Source organism: Littorina saxatilis, linkage group LG14 (genome assembly GCF_037325665.1).
Source record: "Littorina saxatilis isolate snail1 linkage group LG14, US_GU_Lsax_2.0, whole genome shotgun sequence".
NCBI classification, from domain to species: Eukaryota; Metazoa; Mollusca; class Gastropoda; order Littorinimorpha; family Littorinidae; genus Littorina; species Littorina saxatilis.
In genome coordinates, this window is record NC_090258.1 from 30,340,754 (window position 1) to 30,361,298 (window position 20,545).

Genomic DNA, 20,545 nt, shown 5'->3' on the forward strand with positions numbered 1-20,545 from the left:
TGATAACTTGAGTGCACGTGTACCCATCGTTTTGGTCAGGAGTGGAGTACATGCGAAGATGCCAACATGAAACTGCACTGTGCTCTTTATTCTTGTCTGTTGGACGTAAACAACAGAAACCACAGTCGATGAAGGTCCTGAGCGAAAGAGAGTGAAAAACCGGCCACAGTTCTCAGCATCGTGTGTCTGTGTGTAACCTCTTTCATTGACAAGATACTCTTGTTTCCCCTCAGCCTTGACCAGTGAGTCGGTTGCCTAATCTGTGAACCCTTCAGTTGTCTTGCTGTGTCAAAAGTTACGACACAGTCAACTGGTTTTGCTCTGAGTGAACAGTGCAGCTGGCCTCTCTGGCCACAGCCCCAAACAGTACATGGCTGGAGGGAGTGAGAGAGAGGGAGGGGGGTGGGGTGGTGGGTGGAGGGGTAGCTGGCTAAACTCTGTGGGGTGTCCGGTGTCACTGCATGTCAGCAGGAAGAGCATTGGAGAGAAATAGAGAGGTGTACTCTTCCACACAATTTCCAAGCATCAGTTGTCACGGCTTGGGGTAGGCATTTGTGAGGGAGATTGGGAGCTGTGTTATGTACAGTGTATTTCCAATTGAAGAGTGCAAAGTCATTGCCATGCAGTCAATAAAGCCAGACAAGAAGAAAATAAATTACATGATTATGACATGCAGCTCTATCTGCTGCTATTTATTCAAACTGGTTTTCAAGCTTATTCTTGCAAAGCATCTGCACACGCTCCTCTGTGCTGTGTTTGTGTGGCTGCTTTCGTATGTCAGTGCATGGTGAGTGTGTTCACTGCCTTGAGGATTTATTTTATCTCTTTTCAACACTTTTCATACAAATCATTTTTACAGAACGTTTAAAGAAGTATTAGGAGTTTATTGTTATTGTTTAGGAGCCACAAGAAGTGATTAGCGGCATAGACTCAATCCTGTTGTTTGTGTGTCTCTGTGTGAGTGTATGGGGGAGGGGGAGGTGTGGTCACCCCTCCCGTGACCGGACACCTGCAATGTACGGACAGTTTTGCTATGGCCCAAGGGTGTCCGTTCATGAGAGGGACTGCTGTATATATCTCTATCTGTGACTGTCTTGGTTGTAATTTTTGTTTGACACTCATGTGTTTGTAATTGTGTGTGACTCCGATACAGATTATGTGCGTGTTTTTAATAAGGGTCTGCATTGTACATTTTTGATTTTCAGAAATCTTGGAAATTCCTTTTGTTTTCATCTTATGTTTGATGATAAATGGAAATTCCTTTTGTTTTCATCTTATGTTTCATTATACTGTCTCAGGCAACGCTTGGGGGGCAAGTGTGTGTAAAAAGAGTAAGACTTTAGAATAGATGATTTGTAGAAATAACTCTGTTGGCTTTGTATGGGTTGGGGAAGAGAGATCTTTTCTTTCAAAACCTCGTTTCGTCAATCACTAGCGAGGGGTGTGACGTTTCGTCAATCACTAGCGAGGGGTGTGACGTTTCGTCAATCACTAGCGAGGGGTGTGACGTTTTGTCAATCACTAGCGAGGGGTGTGACGTTTCGTCAATCACTAGCGAGGGGTGTGACATTTAGTCAATCACTAGCGAGGGGTGTGACGTTTCGTCAATCACTAGCGAGGGGTGTGACGTTTCGTCAATCACTAGCGAGGGACCCCCCGCGGGTTAGGGGAAAGAATTTACCCGATGCTCCCCAGCAGGTCGTAAGAGGCGACTAACGGATTCTGTTTCTCCTTTTACCCTGTTAAGTGTTTCTTGTATAGAATATAGTCAATGTTTGTAAAGATTTTAGTCAAGCAGTATGTAAGAAATGTTTAGTCCTTTGTACTGGAAACTTGCATTCTCCCAGTAAGGTCATGTATTGTACTACGTTGCAAGCCCCTGGAGCAATTTTTTGATTAGTGCTTTTGTGAACAAGAAACAGTTAACAAGTGGCTCTATCCCATCTCCTCCCTTTCCCCATCGCGATATAACCTTCGTGGTTGAAAACGACGTTAAACACCAAATAAAGAAAAAGTAAAGCGATCGAGGGGTGTGAAGGAAACACGTGCGTTTTTCCATGTGTTAATTCCGAGTTATTTTTGAAATTCGTCTATTAGCATTTGAGTGAAGAAGCGTGACTCCCCTAACCTTCTCGAAGTAAAGAAGAACACATATTCAGCAGATCATCTACCAATCTATATATCAGGCATGAAAACTTTCTCTTTTCAGCGGAAATTCCGCGGTTTTTTTGTCACACTTTCGCTTTTTGTTGATGTCTGTCATAACATACACACGATTGTTAGTACTTTTAACACACACACAGTGATGACAACACATATAATCATGCAATTTACCTTGCACAATGCAGTTCCCTTGTAGCTTAATATATCCTCACTTTCATATCCTCAGTCCAATTGATCCAGGGTAGAAATCAGGCTATTTTCAAAAGTTTCATCCAGTCTAGTAAATGTACAATGCAAAGAAGTTCCGCTTGTGGCACTTTGTGTCAAGGTGTGCCTGAAGTGCCACGAACCCACGACTGCCGTACTTCAATGTCTTCGTACATGCGACACAGAATGCCTTGCCTCTCACCTCCACTTTCCTGACAACGTCGCCAAAACGACAGCCATCGTATTCTCGGTCAAGCCAGTTCCACCTCCAATCTTTCTTCAGTCCTTCTATGATCCGATTCGCGGCCCCACGCTGTTGAAATCGCCACATTTCATCTGTTAGAGGGTCATCGCAAACTTTGGAAACCTCCGAATGTCCAAGAGAAAAATTTGTTCAAGCGCGGCAGGAAGTGAAGAAAGGCTCGAATCGATCCGTTTGCGGACTCGGCAATTTATGGTTTATCCAATTGAGCAGTGGCGGGAGTAACGCTTGCCACGTCTTTCGTTTTTGCCTCTTTTTTGGGGGGTCTTCTTTTTTTTTCCGGCGGAAATTAAAAAAAATGCTATGTTTGAGCATGTCTTTGTCTTGCTTAAATTTCTGTGCGAATTGTGTGTCAATAATACTGATATTCTTTATAATCTTTTTAGATTCCAATTTAATGTTAAAGTTTTCAAAGGGGTCCTCATACAAGCTTACAATTTAATACCCATTTCAATATTTTGAAAAGCTAGAGCCCCTATATTTTCAAGGGCCCCATGCAAGCTTGTTCGTATACATGGTTATTTAATGCCAATTTCAGATTTTGAAATGCCTACAGCCCCTTCAGTTTCAGGGGGCCTTATAAAGCTTGTGTATATATATATGCCCATTTTAAGGCTCAGAAATGCTGAAACCCCTTCAGCTCCAGGGGGCAAGCCCCCTGGCCCCCACTTTATTTTCCTCTTTTTTCACCTCCGGCTGTTTTCATGCCTGATATATATATACGACTAGTGTCTGTCTGTCTGTCTGTCTGTTCGCGATGCACGGCCAAAGTTCTCGGTGGATCTTTTTCAAATTTGGACACCGTATTCAGCTACACCCCGGACACAACCTCATCGATGAGATATTTCAACACGTGCTCTCAGCGCGCAGCGCTGTGCGCGCTGAACCGATTTTTTGTTGTTGTTGGTTTTTTTGTCGGGATCCACTACCAGTAACTCTTCCTTATCTTCTCCAGTGTTTTCAGCCGCGATTATCTCCCTTCCTCCGTGTGGCGTCAATCCATATTCTCGTTACTACGTGACTATTTTTAGAAGGTCACTGCACGTTACTATTTTTAGAAGGTCACTGCACGTTACTATTTTTAGAAGGTCTCCAGTGTTTTGCGCGTTTATCTCCTTTCCTTCGTGCGCCGGCAAAGCCGGCGTACATCCGGCAGAGCCGGGTCCCAAGCGCAACCTGGTATTCGGCTCTACTTCTTCCCGGCTAAGCGGGTAATCATCTAGTACCTTATACATAGAGAATACTACATGGCTTGCTGTGTCGTACCAGATAAAAACTCGTTGCTTTGTTAAGTATTGAACTGCGAGCAAAAGTGAGCTTTTCAATATTTGAAAAAGTAACGAGTGTTAATCTGGTATGACACAGCAAGCCATATAGTATTCAGTTTATCCTACATACTGTGCTTACGTGTATTTTACTCAAAACGTCCCGCAGAGAATTGCAAAGAATGTTATTGATCTTTTTAGTGGAATTTTAAACTGTTAGTGATTGAGAAGTTATTTAGGTTTTAAACCGCCTGACCCTGCGAGGCAATTTTCTTTGTTTTTATAAGGACATTAAAAGTCACAAAAGTGTTTCCATAATGACGTTTACTTTGGCATTTCATAAGCAGTGAAAAAGCAGGTCCCTGCCAGACTAGTTTGACGCGACCTCATTTACATGATATATACACGTGTTGTTTGAACGATATTGCTATCTCATGAGTGGTCTCTCTCACGTATGTAGGATGATTATGATTAATTAATTTCAAATTATTCATTGTCATTTAAAGGCAGTGTGCACACAAGCGGAGGTAAGCATATAATATTAAGTGAAATATTTTCACATTTTGTACATTTTTTAAACCTAACCAGCATGCGCCTGTTCATCTGATAAAATAATTTGCTGTATGGTTATGTGCATGCTTTTCGATTCAGGAATGGGAGGATGTGGGTATTTTATAATTGGCCTTATATTTTGTCTGAAGTATGTTCAACTGTGTTTGTAGTTGACTAATTGTGTAACTCAGCTTATAATGTTTTGTTGGTATTTCACTATTTGTGAGCCCAGTCAATCTGTCACTGAGTGTTATCGATGGGTCATGGTGAGGGCAGTGCTTGTAATTTGCTTTTATTGTGTTTTCCTCCTTTCTTTCCCTTTTTGACTCACATGTGAAGCAAAAGTGAGTCTATGTACTCACCCGAGTCGTCCGTCCGTCCGTCCCGGCGTCCGTCCGTCCGTCCGGAAAACTTTAACGTTGGATATTTCTTGGACACTATTCAGTCTATCAGTACCAAATTTGGCAAGATGGTGTATGATGACAAGGCCCCAAAAAACATACATAGCATCTTGACCTTGCTTCAAGGTCAAGGTCGCAGGGGCCATAAATGTTGTCTAAAAAACAGCTATTTTTCACATTTTTCCCATTTTCTCTGAAGTTTTTGAGATTTAATACCTCACCTCTATATGATATATAGGGCAAAGTAAGCCCCATCTTTTGATACCAGTTTGGTTTACCTTGCTTCAAGGTCAAGGTCACAGGAGCTCTTCAAAGTTGGATTGTATACATATTTTGAAGTGACCTTGACCCTGAACTATGGAAGATAACTGTTTCAAACTTAAAACTTATGTGGGGCACATGTTATGCTTTCATCATGAGACACATTTGGTCACATATGATCAAGGTCAAGGTCACTTTGACCCTTATGAAATGTGACCAAAATAAGGTAGTGAACCACTAAAAGTGACCATATCTCATGGTAGAAAGAGCCAATAAGCACCATTGTACTTCCTATGTCTTGAATTAACAGCTTTGTGTTGCATGACCTTGGATGACCTTGACCTTGGGTCAAGGTCACATGTATTTTGGTAGGAAAAATGTGTAAAGCAGTTCTTAGTGTATGATGTCATTGCTAGGTTTAGCTGAAGGTCAAGGTCATGTAAAGGTCAAGCATGTGAGTCGTATGGGCTTAATTGCCCTTCTTGTTTTCCTTTGGGGGGGGGGGGGGGGGGGAATTTTTTTTTTTTTAAGTTTTTTTTTTAGATGGCATGATGATTTCCATTTGCTTTGCAATAAAAGTGGATTTTATATTTATTATGCCTTCATTAAAGGAATGTTATGCATGCTTGCAGCAAAACAATTTCAATGATAATTAGAAAAGTCATTCGATCACCACTGTTTGTTTTGAATTGTTAATATATCTTATATTCTTGCATGAAGTGTTTGACTGTGTGTCTTAAATGCCTATGTCAGATCGTGAAGTGTTTGACTGCATGTGTCTTAAATGCCTATGTCAAATTGACTGTGTGTCTTGAAAGTTGAATGCCTATGTCAGATCGTGAAGTGTTTGACTGTGTGTCTTAAATGCCTTAATTTGTCAGATTGACTCTGTGGCCCACATTTTAATAGAGTCTGATAAATGTGTATTATAATTATAAAATTATAATGTAAATGAATGTGTAAAACTGAAAAGTTTGCAACATGAGAGGTCAACAAGACTTAGCTCAATGACTAATACATGTGTTAACAAATACTGTTGAATTTGATAGCAATATAGAATCTCACACGGCATTAATAGGTAACATGCGTCTTGAGTCGCCTTGTGTGGTGAGATACGTGCGCGATATAAATCCTCGTAAATAAAATAAATAAATAAATAAAATAAAATAATGCACGTCACATCAGCTGAGATTTTTTTCTTTGTGCAATTATTTTTTACTAACATTTACTTTTGTTTGAAATAATGTATATATAGTCTCATCTGCTGAGCTCTGAAAAAGACGTTTTTGGTACAGGGGAACACCCCTGTAAACAAAAATCTGAGAAAATCACCAGTGGTCTTAAAATGGGGTTCTGTAACTGTAGCAGGCTACTTATAGCTTCTTTGTAGTGATTTCTATTAACAAAAAGATTAGGCCTGCAGGTCATACGCACAGTTGAGTATGATACGCCAACATATACGAATTAGTCAGTATTAGTCATTTTACTGGCGCCATTTTCTTTTCGGGGCTCTGTGATGTATTACTTTACATGTTCTAAATCAGTACAAATATTGTTTTGTGCATTCGTTGTTATGGTGTTTTATTTCTCACAGAAAATATTTCTCTATATTTATATAACTGGTACATGTACAAGTAAGCACACAAACAGTTTATAATGACAGAGAAGTTTATTATGACAGAGAAGTTTATAATGACATAACAGAGAAGTTTATAATGACAGAGAAGTTTATAATGACAGAGAAGTTTATAATGACAGAGAAGTTTATAATGACATAACAGAGAAGTTTATAATGACAGAGAAGTTTATAATGACATTTATAATGACAGAGAAGTTTATAATGACAGAGAAGTTTATAATGACAGAGAAAGACAAATGCGCACATGCTCATGTGCATATACTTACATACAGACAGACACGCACGCATGAATGAATGTACACGCTCACACACAGACACACACACACACATACACACACACACACACACACACACACACACACACACCACACACCACACACACACCACACACACATACATGTTGTACGCACACACAGACACACGCACCCACAAACACACAGAGCTTGCTATAAAAGTCTCTGATTCTCCATTTTGTCTTGAAGTATCTCGCAGGATTTATCTAGTTCAGACTCCCGCTCAGATGCAACTATATAATTGTCAGCCTTCTGACCAAACGTTTTTTCCGTGTGTATAATTTCTTTAGCGTTGTGACTCAGGTTGCTGCTGTAAAAACATGAAATTATAATATTAACAGAAAAAGAAAGATAAAAAAAGAAGCTGCTGGGGATCTCACCAGAGTGGTGGTTGTGGGCGGGTGGTAACTTGCTATCAAGAGGTGGTTGCCAAGGCCGATTCAAGTCTAAATTGGTTATCTCAAATCAATGGATCCACCAAAAGTGGACGTGAAAGACACTATAGCTATAAGGTTGCTGGTGGGGAAATGTGAAATATATACAGAAAAAATACAGCAATGAACTTGCCCGGGGTCTTCTAGAGTGGTGGTTGTGAGCAGGTGGTTTAGTTACTTAACTGTTGCTTTTAGGGTCCAGCGGACCGTTTAGGCCAAATCAGGACCCCTAAAGGGCAGGTGGTATTACTTGCTATCAAGAGCAGCGGTCACTGTCACCAAGGCCTGCATGTTCAAGTCTAAATTGGTTAACTCAATTAGAATTTAGATCAGGACACTGCCTTAATCAAACAAATACTCTAAGATGAAAGTCGCTTGTTCTTTTCAATGCTTGTTATTCTCACAGGTGCCAGGGGCCTGGTTCGGCATACCTCTGTATTAAACATGTCGTAAGCATATTTACAGCGGGGTCCTGATTTGGCCTATAATATGGTCCGCTGGACCCAAAAAGCAACAATTATCAAATCAAATCAAATATTTACAGTGCTAATACTTCCCTTTGTTTATCAGATATGTACTTTTATTTTGAACTTTTTCTATAACACATGTCGTATGCATTTAGCGCTTACTTTCCCTTTGTTTATCAGATCTGTAATCTTATATTTGAACTTTTTCTTCACCCTTTTTTGCAGGCAATCTCATTACCTGGCGAAGAGCCGTGGAACGTTCTGTGGAAATATTTCACACTGGAAGCTCTCGGTTCTTTGATGGACGATCCAAAATCCAAAGCTAACATTGACGCAAAGCTGAAAACATTGTCTGAGAAGGGAGCCACAGTAAGTAAATGCAGTTGAATGTCTAATCTTGTTGTGAACTTGTCAGAGAAAAGGTTTATCAGAAAATATCAGAAAAAGGAAGCAATGTTAAACAAATGTATAAATGCTTGGGAGTGAATTGTCTGGGTGGCCGAGTGGTAACCCACTTGCGCTCGGAAGCGAGAGGTTGCGAGTTTGACCCTGGGTCAGGGCGTTAGCAATTTTCTCCTCCCTTTCCTAACCTAGGTGGTGGGTTCAAGTGCTAGTCTTTCGGATGAGACGAAAAACCGAGGTCCCTTCGTGTACACTACATTGGGGTATGCACGTTAAAGATCCCACGATTGACGAAAGTGTCTTTCCTGGCAAAATTGTATAGGCGTAGATAAAAACGTCCACCAAAATACCCGTGTGACTTGGAATGATAGGCCATGGAAGGTGGATGCAGCGCCTATAGGCTGTTGATCTACTGGCCGATGTGAATGCGTGATATATTGTGTAAAAAATTCCATCTCACACGGCATACGCGCTTTGAACTTCGGATAAGGCGCTATATAAATACCCGTTATTATTATTATTATTATAATGATTAGTTTGCTACAGTGGAACCTCCCTTTTAAGACGCCCCTATTATTTTAAGATTTTAAGACCTTGATTTTTAAGATTTTTCGTTCATAAACTGTTAATTTACCTCCATTTTAAGACTCCCTCCATTTTAAGACTCCCTCCATTTTAAGACTCCCTCCATTTTAAGACTTGATTTTTTTCTCCAGATTTCGAGGTCTTAAAAGGGGGGACGTTCCACTGTATAACCAGAATATTATGGATTGTAGTGTATTCTTACTCAAATATAAATGTCTGCATGCAGACATTGCCTGAAGGGGAGTCAAAGTATCACATTGCAATGACGTTAATGTACTTGCACTTTGCGGATAACAAAAGTTTGAGCTTGTTTTTGTGGAATTTGATTGAATGTTCTTTTTTGTCCCAGCTGTACCAAGGGTATGCAGATGATGCCAGGAACACGGACAACGCCTGGTTGGAAACCTGCGTCGTTAATTACCATGACGACACGGGCGACATCCTCTACAACTTTGATCTGAGAGTGAGTCTTGGTCTTATTCCTGAAAATGATGCTGAAAGCAACTATTCAGTGCAGTCTGTGTTGGACATTTGGGTGGAGGGGGTTGGGAGGATTTACACTTTATGTCAAGATTTAATTCCCTTTCTCCTTTAAATCAGTTTATTTTTTTCAAGCTTCCCTTTGTCTCACTCTATCCGCTATGTTCTCTGTATCTAAGCGTTCGTATGTGATTACCATTGATAGAAAATGAGAAGTTGGCATTATCCTGAAGTTTGCTTTACCTGATATGAAAACCATGATTGGATTTTGTATAATGCACACGCACACGCAAGCACGCACGCACGCACACACACACACGCACACACACACACATATTACACACACACAAACGCACACACACACATATATTACGCACACACACACACACACACACACACACACACACACACACACACACACACACATATATTACACATGCACACACAGACATATACACACCCACTCAAATGCAGTTCACACATGCGCACACACACTAAACCTCTCTCTCTCTCTCTCTCTCTCTCTCTCTCTCTCTCTCTCCTCTCTCTCAGTCTCTCTCTCTCTCTCTCTCTCTCTCTCTCTCTCTCTCTCTCTCTCTCTCTCTCTCTCTCTCTCTCTCTCTCTCTCTCTCTCTCTCTCTCTCTCTGATTACAGTGCAGCATTCTTGTTAATCTGCTCCATCCCCTTAAGCTCCTTTGCTGTTCTAAATAGTTTCATAATCATTTAATCTCAATTCCAGGCTGGGCAGGGAACATCTGCGGTCTCGTGGCTGACTGTGTCGTCCAAAATCGGTGTCGTCCTGCACGGCTCCCACTCCTACTTCCTCAAGCTGGCTGCTGACAAACTTGGTGCCTCCTTTTGATGTCACTTTCTCTTCTGACGTCGTCGAATCAAAATTGACCTTTTTGAGATCTGAGCAGCTCTCGCGAGTTATCGGCGAGACACTCTCCTTGTTATGCTTTGAACATCGCGAGAACTACGAACCTCGGCTTTTGCAGCTCGCACGAGATTGCTGTACCACATGCTTTGCTGTGCTCTGAAGTTTGTGAGAGCTTACAAGAACTTGGAATACCGATAGGGATTTATTGCTGACAGTTCCAAATTTTGTCAGTTTGTGTGTGTTTTTGTGTGGAATTATCCTCTGTGCCAATCACGATTGAGAACAAAGAAAAGAATTGTATCATATGTGAAATGTTGACATTTTGTATGCTCTCAGCCATTCGCAATTTAGAAACATTGTATCATGCAACTTTTTGTGTGCTCTTTATAGCCAATCAGAATCAAGGACACTCGATCTGTTTCATATTTGAATGTTCTGTGGTCCGGATTGGGAGCCTCATGGATGTAATGGGAGTGTACTCTTTATAGCCAATCAGAATCAAGGACTCTGAATCTGTTTCATTTGAAAGCTCTGTAATCCGGATTGGGAGCCTCATGGATATCTTGGGAGTGCTAGACTGATCATTCTTGTTGAATATTTTGTTTAATTATTCATGATAATTATGTGTAATAGATTTCAGTTGAAATGCCCAGTTCTAATGAAATGTGCTACATATCCACAAATGTATCATACTGTCTATGTGTCATATTGTACGTTTTTCACATGCCTTCAACCGTAACTTCCACAAGTCGATCAAAATGCTGCTGGTTGTGGAAACGTTTTGATTATATGTTGATTCTAAATGTAATATGATCTATGAAATCACCTTTGAATATGTCATAACAATGTGAAATGCTAACCTTATGAAATACATGTAGCGCAATGCAATCATATTTTTATTTTTTTATTTTTTTTAAGCTGTGGTGTAAAAGGTTGAATCTTGTATGCCCTGCTGCTTGTGCTTTGCTAGTATGTTTTGTTGCTTAGTTGAACCCTGATTTAAGACTATTCCCCTTCCCTTTTAGGACCCCCTGAATGACTTCTCACCCCCCCCCCCCCCCCCCCCCCCCCCACCATTTCTTTTTTAAGGAATCCTACTTTTTCAAATTTCCTGTTAATAACCTTTTTGTAAATTTACCTTTATATTTACTTTTTAAGATTCCCTCCCTCGTAAGACCTAACTTTCTCATGTAGTGTGGTGTTTAAAGGGGGGTCATACATTTTTGTCCATTTGTTCATGGAAGATATTTCAATCAATCAATCAATATGAGGCTTATATCGCGCGTATTCCGTGGGTACAGTTCTAAGTGCAGGGATTTATTTATTTTTATTTTTATTTTTTATTTTTATTTTATTTTTTTATTTTTTTTATTCAATTTATATTGCGCACATATTCAAGGCGCAGGGATTTATTTATGCCGTGTGAGATGGAATTTTTTTTTCAAGATGCACATGTGATATTAGGTGTACATTTAGTGATCATGAAACCATTCTATGTAACTGTACAGTGTACAGTGAATGTGATCTTACAAAGGCAATCTTGCCGGCTGCAGTTATAACCATTCTATGATATATGCTGTCATTTTTGCTATTGCAAAATGTGGGCGACTAATTTAATTTTAAAACATGTATTGCAACAGAATAAGACCACACACATGCCACAATTTTGCCTTGTCTTTACTTTTAAGAAAGTGATTTTTTTAAATTTATTTGTTTTTAAAATCAAATCATTATGTTATTTAAAGGTGAAATTGTGTATTACGGTAGCATGTTAGATGAAGTCATGTTTTGATTAACTGAATAAGATCATTTATTTAAATTGAGCTGAAGTTACTGTCACTTCAACATGTAAATAAATGGGTTGTTTTTGTTACTAAATTGTTTGTAAACTAATATGGCATTAAGCTTTGATATACACATTTCTTATTGCTCTCAAGTATCTTTTTTTTGAGACATATCAAAATATTTATTTTCAGAATTGTATGTCATGTGATTCAAAACTGTTTCTATTTTGCAAAAAGACTCAATATTGTATTATTAATAGGATTTTGATTATAAACAAGAAAAAATATATATTTTAAATGTGATCTCTCAAAAATGTTATACACATTTTATATTTGTACAAGGCCTAAGCTTGATTTTTGTTTGTTTGTTTTGAAAATATATCAGTAATATTTTTACATGTGAAGAGATATAGTTTCCAATTTCAGACATGTGAAAAGATATTTTTTTGCAATTTTATATCTTATTTTAGTTGTTTATGGTTATGATACACACTCTTTTATTGATCACTGTCATTCCGTCCAAACTGCGTATCTCGTGCAAATTGTTTTCTTGGTTTTTGTTTTTTGTTTTTTCATATCCGCAAAAAAAACCAGTTTTTTGTTTGAAGAATATTATTTACCCGCTTTATTTTGTTGTTATTTAAGAGTTCAGCATTCCTATCTAAATTCATTGCATCTTTGACAATAATACATTAAAACCTGTCCGAAAAGCAATCTGATAAGAATTGAACCTATGCAGTGCTCTGATGACAGGTTCCCCTTCCGTGAATATAATGCTATCAGATGTGAAATTAGTATGCAAATTTAGGAATTTCGATACATTTTAAAGCTACAGGAACCTATTGTCCACAATCATGCAAATTTGACAAGTAAATGTTATGGCCATAATTTTTTTTTAACGTTTTCAGGTATGTCTGTTAGTTGTTCATGGTTTATACCTGAACTATTCAGCGTTTTTTGGTGGGTTTTTTTTTAGATAAATTCAAGTTTTACGCCCATTAGGGGCATGTTCCCGAGTTTTACTCCGACTTTAGATATGAGATACACTAGTGTATGCGTGTTTTGGTGGTATCAGCCAACTGCACTTTGGGCAGAATGACCAAGTCTTTTATATATGCCACTGTGGTGACATGGGGGTGGGACATGGCTTCCGTCTCTGGGTCTGCACATAATATTGACCCGTGTCTGTCCCGGTCCGGATTCGAACCCGCGACACTAGGATCACAAGCCCAGTGCTCTACCACCTGAGCTACCCGGGCCCCCCTTTTATTTTTATTTTTTATTTTTTATTTTTACATGTGTTTTAAAGGTGGTCGTCTACATTTTTGCTTTTTTTCAATAATCTTATGGTTAGATTTCGATACAAAATTATGTCAAATGATGAATGAACCATGGGGAAAAAAATCATAGAAAAAAAAATATATGTAAAAAAGATTTTATTTTTGGGTAGCGTGACTCACGCTTCCAATATTTTGTTTTCTGTTTGCTGAGAACATGTGCTTTGCCTAAAAATACTGACCAATCAAATTCATGTCACTATGCTTATAGCCACGCCAAAACAAGTGCAGCAACAGTTTGACACTGGAGCGCTGTCCAAGCTTTTTTTATAAACGCACGAAATGCACGGGATTTGAGAGTTTTGCGCTTGGCATTTTCCAAATAAGAATATCCTACTATGAGTACTACGCTGGAATACTACAATGAATTTTCAAACGGCTACACTGGCTTCGTCTTTCCTGATCGAAAGGGGGTGTATTGTTGATATTTGTAGATAATAGACTCTGCGTTTTAATGGTCAAATGGCGATTTCGGTATAAAAATGTAGACAAGGACCTTTAAGTACTTTTTGTGTGTTATCTACTCTTACCGACCCCACTGTGTATGCTTATGTACAGTCACTGTATATTGACTGTAGGCGTAAGTGTCATTGTGTTATTAGTTTAGACTTAGGCATGATCTAATTGTTGTTTTCACAAAAAATGTATTGCTAAATTCTCAGGTATTGTGTTGAACGGGGTAAATCACCGGACTTGTAAGCATAGTACTTCCTGTTGGTTAGTTTCACTTATTTTCCTCTTTCTCTGTCAATCTCTGTTTCTGTCTACTTTGTCTTTCTCTCTGTTCAGTATACAGTGTTCAGGTTGGTTTTTAGTTTGTACAACGATTTAGAATATCATGGGCATTTTGATTTTTTTTTCTCTGAAGGAAATGAAAATTTGAAACATTTACATCACAAATATAAAGAAAGTGTGTTACTATTAAATTCTATAATAATTGAAAAATTGCAATTTTGTACTTGTTTATGTTATGATTATACACAAAAAGAGGCAATGGGATTTTGAATTGTCAGATATATATTATATTGCTAATTTAGTATATGTTCTTGTGATCACCTCTAATTTTAGTTTCAACTACTGACATATTGTGGCATATACTGCCTGTTGTTTTGTTTTAGTTATATATACACATTGTTTTAATGTGTATTTTGTTGATGAATGAATGACGCAAAGATCTTTTTGACCTGTCGTTTTAAGATTAGTTTATCCAAGACTGTATGTAATATAGTAAGCTGTATACTAATTTTGATTGATCACTTTTACATTTTTCTGTTTCTCAATTTAAGCAACATTTGTCTAACCTTCCAAATAATCATTTACATTTGTTTATGAAGGCATAATATCTTACTTTCTTTCTTTTTATATTTAGTCAAGTTTTGACTAAATATTTTAACATCGAGGGGGAATCGAAACGAGGGTCGTGGTGTATGTGCGTGCGTGTCTGTGTGTGTGTGTAGAGCGATTCAGACTAAACTACTGGACCGATCTTTATGAAATTTGACATGAGAGTTCCTGGGTATGAAATCCCCGAACGTTTTTTTCATTTTTTTGATAAATGTCTTTGATGACGTCATATCCGGCTTTTCGTGAAAGTTGAGGCGGCACTGTCACGCCCTCATTTTTCAACCAAATTGGTTGAAATTTTGGTCAAGTAATCTTCGAAGAAGCCCGGACTTCGGTATTGCATTTCAGCTTGGTGGCTTAAAAATTAATTAATGACTTTGGTCATTAAAAATCTAAAAATTGTAAAAAAAAAAAAAAAAATTTTTTTATAAAACGATCCAACTTTACGTTTATCTTATTCTCCATCATTTGCTGATTCCAAAAACATATAAATATGTTATATTCGGATTAAAAACAAGCTCTGAAAATTAAATATATAAAAATTATTATCAAAATTAAATTGTCCAAATCAATTTAAAAACACTTTCATCTTATTACTTGTCGGTTCCTGATTCCAAAACCATATAGATATGATATGTTTGGATTAAAAACACGCTCAGAAAGTTAAAACAAAGAGAGGTACAGAAAAGCGTGCTATCCTTCTTAGCGCAACTACTACCCCGCTCTTCTTGTCAATTTCACTGCCTTTGCCATGAGCGGTGGACTGACGATGCTACGAGTATACGGTCTTGCTGAAAAATGGCATTGCGTTCAGTTTCATTCTGTGAGTTCGACAGCTACTTGACTAAATATTGTATTTTCGCCTTACACGACTTGTTTTTTTGTACATCAAAGATTGTAAACTTCATTTCAACTTGCTTTTAGAATCATGAAAAGTCTTTCTTAATTTTTGTTATAGTTTAATATTATTATGTTACTCGCGCATCCAAATCGTCATCCTTCACGATTACCCAACATGTTTATGTCTGAGTACCAGAACAATATCTCATCTTAATAATTTACTCATCTGCCATACAATGTATAACTATTCATGTCATGAAATGGTGAGAAAAAGAGGACAATACAAATTACAATCTTTTCACTGTGGAATGAAACTTGAGATGTAGAATGTGTGTGTGTTAATGCTGTGTGTGTTTGTGTGTGAATGATGTGTGTGTGTTAATGCTGTGTGTGTTTGTGTGTGAATGATGTGTGTGTTAATGCTGTGTGTGTGAATGATGTGTGTGTGTGTTAATGCTGTGTGTGTGTTAATGCTGTGTGTGTTTGTGTTAATGCTTTGTGTGTGTGAATGATGTGTGTGTGTGAATGATGTGTGTGTGTGTGTGTTAATGATGTTTGTGTGTGAATGATGTGTGTGTGTGTGAATGATGTGTGTGTTTGTGTGTGAATGATGTGTGTGTGTGTTAATGCTGTGTGTGTTAATGCTGTGTGTGTGTGTGTGTGTGTGTGTGTGTGTGTGTGTGTGTGTGTTAATGCTGTGTGTGTGTGAATGATGTGTGAATGATGTGTGTGTGTGTTAATGCTGTGTGTGTGTTAATGTGTGAGTGTGTTAATGCTGTGTGTGTTGTGTGTGTTAATGCTGTGTGTGTGTTAATGCTGTGTGTGTGTGTTAATGCTGTGTGTGTGTGTGTTAATGCTGTGTGTGTTAATGCTGTGTGTGTGTGAATGCTGTGTGTGTGTGTGTGTTAATGCTGTGTGTGTGTTAATGCTGTGTGTGTGTTAACTTGATGCTGTGTGTGTGAAGTGTGTGTGTGTGTGTTAATGATGTGTGTGTGTGTGTGGTAATGCTGTGTGTGTGTGTGTTAATGCTGTGTGTGTTAATGCTGTGTGTGTGTGAATGCTGTGTGTGTGTGTGTAAGGAGAGAACATTTGCAAGATAACCTTATAACAAAAATAAACAAGCAAACAAACAGGTCAAAATGAATATGTCAGCAACACCAACTGTCAGTGACAACTGGCAAAAGTAACACATCAGTAAATACATTCATAACACTTGATAAATAAAAGTGTAACAAATTTATTACACACACAAATGTAAAAAAAAAGAAGTGCAGGATCAATGTGGCAATGGTTTTAAAGGGAAACAAATCCGACCAGAGTTGGCATCATGTTTGGAGCGATTACCTCCCTGCAATCACACATATTTCCATACATTTGATTGTCCTAGTTTGAAACTTTTTAATATTAATGAAATGTAATGAATATTTCAGTACTTTTTGGTATAAATAATTTAACAGGAGGTTGAATATGAATAAATTTGAATACATAAAAAAAAACATGTTTAACCGAGACAACTACACACGTTTGGGACTCCCCTTTAACAAGCGGAAATACGTCACAGCACTTGCGCATTATCATCACTTCCGTACTGCAGTGTGACGCTGTTGAGAATCCTCTTGAAACATTTTCACGACTCTTCACCCCAAAAAACAGGTAAATAAATGATCAGATGAGTTTTTATAACAGTTCAAGCGCAGGATTAAGTCATTATGGCAGGAACTCCAAATTTGTTAGGGTTTCAAAGCTGTTTGAAGTTAAAACTGGGTAGGCCAGATTGTGTGTGTGTGTCGACGTGTCATTTACGAAAGATAGAAGTAAGGTAGCGTTGAAGCCGATGCTTTTTTTGCGATGGTGGAACAGTTTTGTTTCGATGTATTTAGTGGGATCTTCCTCCCTTAGCAGGTGAATTTGCTCATTGTTTGGCTTTTCTTTTGTCAAAGGATAAAAGCTACAAGCTGTAATTCCAGTGACGTAACAGCTGTGTACGAAGTTGTACTAGTACTACTACTGCTGTGTACTACTACTAGCTCCTTGGTGAATGCGGAAGATCCCTTCAAACAGATTTATTCTTTTTGCGTTTGAAGTGTATTATTTCGGCGCATTATTGCTTATTTCACATCTTCAATATATCGTTTCTTATTTTGATAACTATAGCACTTGCCGTACAACTACAAGAAAAACTAAGGAACATAAAACACGCAAACAGCACTGAGCTAGTGCATCGATATTACAAGTTTGTCACTGTATTCTTACTGTGTTTGAAGTGTATTATTTCAACAAAATATTTTTTCTTTCACGTTCTTTAATCGTTGTTTTTTTTGTCACTGTATTCCTACTGTGTTTGAAGTGTATTATTTCAACAAAATATTTTTTCTTTCACGTTCTTTAATCGTTGTTTTTTTTGTCACTGTATTCTTACTGTGTTTGAAGTGTATTATTTCAACAAAATATTTTTTCTTTCACGTTCTTTAATCGTTGTTTTTTTTCAGACATGGATCAGGTTATGCAGTTTGTGGACCCGGCCAGGCAGTTTGCCAAGGACTCCATCAGGCTGGTGAAAAAATGCACCAAGCCTGACAGAAAAGGTGTGATTTCTCACTCAGTTTTGTTACCAGACTCAGTGGACAATATGCCAGTTTGACCTGAATTGAAAATATGTATAATACTAATAGTAATAGGTCCAAATGTCCTGGCTGCATAAACGTTGTTCTATCAGAACACATACATGTCAGAATGATCCAATGGTCAACCAGCCAGAATGGAAGAGATCATAACAATGCATCACTAGCTGAAGACTGAGGCCTAAGAACAACACAGCTTACTTTAAAAAAAAATTTAAAAAGTTAAATATCCAAGCTTTGCCCTTTTGCCGATTTAAACCCATGTGACTTTGTGAGGTTCACGACCACACTGAATGTATTTTGTAGTGTTCTCTTTTCTCTTGTAAATAATATGAGGTCACTTAGTTACTTACAGTTACACGAAACTAGTTCTCTAGTATTGACAATATCCCTCTTTTAGTCTTTAGCCCTGTGTGAGGTTCCAAAATTTTAAGTCCCAACAACTTGAACAAGTGAATCTCAAAATAGCCTCTTTTCTGTCAGTATTGTGATGCCACTTCCACAGCGTTAATTCGGGACTATGCCCCAAAATGTTCCCTTCATTTTGATGCTTGTTATAAATTTTTCTTTGCATGTATGTCACTCACTGTGTTTGTGGGAGTTTAATATTACTCTTAATCTAATTTCGGTGTTAAATTTGTTGTTGCAGAGTTCCAGAAGATTGCCATGGCAACCGCTATTGGATTTGCCATCATGGGCTTCATCGGTTTCTTCGTCAAGCTCATCCACATCCCCATCAACAACATCATTGTGTAAGTTTTTGTCATGTTTACATCACAAGTGTTCGACATTTAAAAAAAAATCAGGAAACAAGTAAAGAATTTGAGGTTAGTTATTGGAACCTTCATTTACAGTTAAAAGCAAGGAAACATTCACTATTTCTTAGCCGTAAAGTTGTCTTTGAGGTAGACTGACAAACGTTTTGGGCAGAAAGGAGTGTTTGTGTTTGTCTGTCCATCAAAAGGTCTACGTACCGGTAAATGTTTTTTACTTAAAAGTAACCTTTTTAGGCTTGTTCCATATGAAAGTTATTTTGTTAAAAACATGAATTGATTTAAACACTGTCCTAGATCAGTGAACAGGGTTGGCCAAATCTCAACATTTTAACTCGCCGTCTGGGCGATTAACTACAAGAAAGTAACTAGCCCGCCAGAAATTTCGTTGGTCCGGTACATATCATTGTCGCCAGCCGGGCGAGTTGCCAGGCGGTTTCTACTAGCCCGGTGGATTTTTAACTCGCCCCTGGCGATCAGGCGGGTGATTTGGCCATCCCTGAGTGAATGTGTTGCAATGGAAATGCATTCTCGTTGTACAGTAACACTAACAGAGTAAGAGACATACTTTTCGTGTGTGTTGTACAACTTGTAGTGTATGTAACTTGTAAGTAACAGTTAACACAAACATTATACAAGGAAGCCTGATTGTGCAAAGTTTAGATTCTGCTTCAAATCAACTAGCAGTAGCTGTGCTCTATGCAAAGCATAATGACACTGACAGATTTTTGTTACAGTGGAATCCCGATTCAAGACTCCCTCCCTTTTAGTTTAAGACTCAATTTTCTCCGATTTTCTGTTCATAGTCTCTAAAGATATCAGGCATGGGAATTGTCCGCCGAACGGCGGATTTCTGCCGATTTTTTGTTTTGTTCCACCGAAAATGCAAAAGTGTCCGGCGAAAAAATAAAGGGGGGAGGCACACAAAAAAAGCACTGGTTACTTTGGCCTTTGCGCAAAAGCCCGCAAAAACTTTCCGTACTTTGTTCACGCACTGCTACCGCCCGCCTCAGTTATTGAACTTTTATGTTTGAAAGTAAACCAGATTGCACAGATTGTGTTACAAGTTACATTTTCCTGTTTGTCTCAACAGATCAATTTTTTTTACAAAATTAAACCATATAATACATGTATATATATTATTTTTTTTCTTAAAAAAAGCAAAAATTGGTACATTTTTGTACTAAAAACTCTGATTCTAAAAACAGAATTTAATGGCAAACTTGGAGCTCAGATGACACCAGATTGCACCATCTGGGTTCTTCGGAGAAATTTTTTTTTCCGGGGGAGCATGCCCCCGGACCCCCCTAATAAGGCTAGGCGCTTCGCGCCGTCGACTTGACGCTTCAGTTATAAATTTTCCGCCTTTTTTACAATTTTCAATTCCCATGCCTGGATATACTCCCGTATCAAGACTCCCTCCTTTTTCAGACTGGATTTTGTCAAATTTGTGGAGGCCTTAATAGGTGATTTTCACTGTATGAGTGTCAACTGTCATTTTCTTATTCACTGTTTTCTTGTGTTGCAGCGGATCCTAGACGCGTTGGCCAGTAT

The 20,545-nt window shown here is 38.3% G+C and overlaps 1 protein-coding gene and 1 long non-coding RNA gene across 2 annotated transcripts in view; both read left to right on the forward strand.

Annotated features, from left to right (window-relative positions):
- LOC138947541 (transient receptor potential cation channel subfamily M member-like 2) overlaps positions 1-11,335 on the forward strand; it is a 102,899-nt gene extending 91,564 nt beyond the window's left edge. The window contains exons 36-39 of the mRNA XM_070319032.1: positions 4,404-4,424; positions 8,170-8,313; positions 9,281-9,394; positions 10,152-11,335. Of these exons, the coding sequence (XP_070175133.1) occupies positions 4,404-4,424; positions 8,170-8,313; positions 9,281-9,394; positions 10,152-10,274 (402 nt within the window). The 3' untranslated portion in view covers positions 10,275-11,335. The remainder of the gene's footprint in view (positions 1-4,403; positions 4,425-8,169; positions 8,314-9,280; positions 9,395-10,151) is intronic.
- A 42-nt stretch (positions 11,336-11,377) lies between these two features.
- Positions 11,378-14,034, forward strand: LOC138947542 (uncharacterized). The gene is made up of 2 exons (XR_011449702.1): positions 11,378-13,374; positions 13,907-14,034. It is a non-coding gene; the product is annotated as an uncharacterized lncRNA (long non-coding RNA).
- Positions 14,035-20,545: the final 6,511 nt, after the last annotated feature.